Source organism: Arachis ipaensis, chromosome B6 (assembly GCF_059453495.1).
Source record: "Arachis ipaensis isolate K30076 ecotype BB chromosome B6, ASM5945349v1, whole genome shotgun sequence".
Taxonomy (NCBI): Eukaryota; Viridiplantae; Streptophyta; class Magnoliopsida; order Fabales; family Fabaceae; genus Arachis; species Arachis ipaensis.
The window spans coordinates 132,985,130-132,987,739 of record NC_142441.1 but is presented as its reverse complement, the minus strand read 5'-3'; the positions used below and the strand labels follow the sequence as shown (position 1 = coordinate 132,987,739).

The following is a 2,610-nucleotide window of genomic DNA, read 5'->3' as shown; positions in this document are numbered from 1 at the left end:
ACGGGATAAACTCATGACAAAATAAATATAAAATAAAAAAAAAAGAGAGAAAAGAAGCAAATTAAAGGCGCATACTGTACGGACATAACCCCGTGGTGTGTATTAATAACGAAGGCATAACCCACTTCTTGGAAATTAAAAACACATACACACACACACACTCTCTTAGCCTGGTTTTGTTGTTTTGAATTGATTTGTAAATGGGAGACCCAACAGCCGTATACGAGTTCTTGAACCCAACTTGTGATTCTTCTTCAAAAGAATCATCTCCTCCTTCTTCAAAGAGACCACAACAACAGCAACTAACTCAACCGTTTCACCAACAACCACCTTCTAGAACATTCCAATGCCATTTCTGTAACCGCAAGTTCTACACATCACAAGCCCTCGGCGGCCATCAGAACGCTCACAAGCTCGAACGAGCTGCCGCTAGAAGAACCGCCGTAACGGTCACTCTCCAACCACCACCACCACCGCCGCCGCCGCCACAACACTCGCTCTTTCCGTCCATGGAGTCTTCTCCTCCGTTCTTTCTCAGAAACAGCAACGATCTCAACAACAACAAGGCGGCTATGGTTGCCGCTGCCATGGCTATGCCTCAACATGAAATGGAAGTCGCTGATCATCACGGCGGCGCTGGCGGTGGCCGTTTCTTTGGAAACCCTTACTGGCTTGAAATGGATCCTCCGCCACCATTGCAGCAGTTTCAGCAGCAGCATCAGCAAATGAATCATCATCATCATCATCATCATCATCATGCTCCTTCTTCTTCACTGGGATTCTTCCATGGCGGTGGTGAAGGTGGTTCTTCCGGATCTTCATCTTCCACTTCTACTACTACCAATCCCCCTCAGTATCAGTATCATGTTGTTTCACATAACAATAACGCTTCTGGTTCTGCTGCTCCAGCTTCTTCTTCTGATGCTTCCGATAACGTTAACCTCGACCTCACACTTCGCTTATGAACTTTCCTTTTTCTTTTTAATTATTATTATTACTTATTAGGGTTCCATTGTTTTCAGTATCGATCATTTCTTGTTCTTGTTCTTGACTTCTTGTTGTTAGTATATAGTATATAGTGTTATGGAAGTGGAACAGTCTTCTTTTTCTTTCTATTATTTTTGCTTTATGAGAGTGATATGAGAAAAAGAGAGAGAAAGAAACTGCTTTAAATTAATGCGTATTAGTAGTAGTATTTGCTGCAGAGCTTAGATTTTTAGTCCAAATCTGAAGCACCTACTGTTATTCTGAACTCTTAGCTAGATTAATGCCATTTTGTTTTCCTTTAACTTTCTCTTGTTCATCTTCTCTTTCTCGCTTTTTTTTTTTTTTATTTTTTGTTTTTTAAGTTCCTCTGATTTAATAATGTACGAATTAAAGATTCTGATAATGGCGAAGATTGAATAATGTTTACAATATATTATATTTTAATTGAGTAAAAGTAACCTGTCCATAAATAGAAAGTTTATTACATATCATCCTGTTAAATTAGCTGAAAGTAAAATTTAACTAGACGTTCCGGTTGATTTATTTAATATTTGGAATCATCATCATATCATATCATATATATAATATGAAATGGTGTTTGGGGAGTTTTCGTGATGGAGAGTGGATATTATTCTAGTTTGATGAACCATCAGTTCCCTTTAGTAGACATGTTATATAATGCACGTCCATCATCTTTTTTTCTTTTGTTATCTGATTGATTTTTGAAATGATGGACTGAGAAGTTGAATTAGAAGTGATGAAATGAAAGGATATTCAAAACTAGTCGAGTGTTGTAGTGTTACGGTAGTCGTCATCAGTCCTATGATTTTCCCCTTTGGCTAATATAGCTCACAGAATTTTTGTTTAAATGTTTGTTGATTTGCTCAAATAGGAAGTTAAGAAAACGCATCATATGAGAGCATGAAGCCCACTCGTTTCAAATCAAGTCAAAGTGGATTCCTACTCAAAAAAAAAAAATCTTATTTTAAAAAAGTACGTGTGTGATGCGACCTTGGTGTTTTCTTTATGCAATGCAATTCATTATTGTTGCTAGTGGCGAGGTTCAGTTTACTAAATTTTTTTATAAGCAATTCTACATACATAATTTACAGCTACATTTATTATAATTTATACTCATATTTATTAAAATTTGTATATATAAATTAATAAAATTTATTTATTAAAAATAATTTCCTATTTATATTTATCAAAATTACTAAAAAAGTTTTGTTAGGTAGACAATGACTTTTGTAAATAATGTGAACAATAAATACTATAATTGACCCAATAAAATAAAAAAAATACTCCACTCTCAAATTACTTCATAAATCTTAATATTAGGATAACCATCTGCACATTTAATGAATTGAACATTCAGTCATTGTTAACTGTGCATGAGTAAATCGAATTAAAAAAAATAACCATCCAATTAAAAATAAGAGGAGTGTTAGGAGGTCAGTAACTTTTGTGTTTTATAACCATCAATTAGCCATTAATAATATTTTTAATAGTATGAGATTACATCTAATGGTAGGAGATCACTCACTTTTCTTTTGATGGTTAAGAACTAGCCACAAAACACAAAAGTTGCTAGTCCCCTAGACTTTCTCTAAAAATAATGAA

At 34.7% G+C, this 2,610-nt stretch overlaps 1 protein-coding gene across 1 annotated transcript; it reads left to right on the top strand.

The window, feature by feature from the left end:
• Nucleotides 1-200: 200 nt before the first annotated feature.
• On the top strand, nucleotides 201-965 carry LOC107647268 (uncharacterized). Its single transcript, XM_016351364.2, has one exon. The coding sequence runs from the start codon at nucleotides 201-203 to the stop codon at nucleotides 963-965; it is 765 nt and encodes a 254-aa protein (XP_016206850.2).
• Nucleotides 966-2,610: the final 1,645 nt, after the last annotated feature.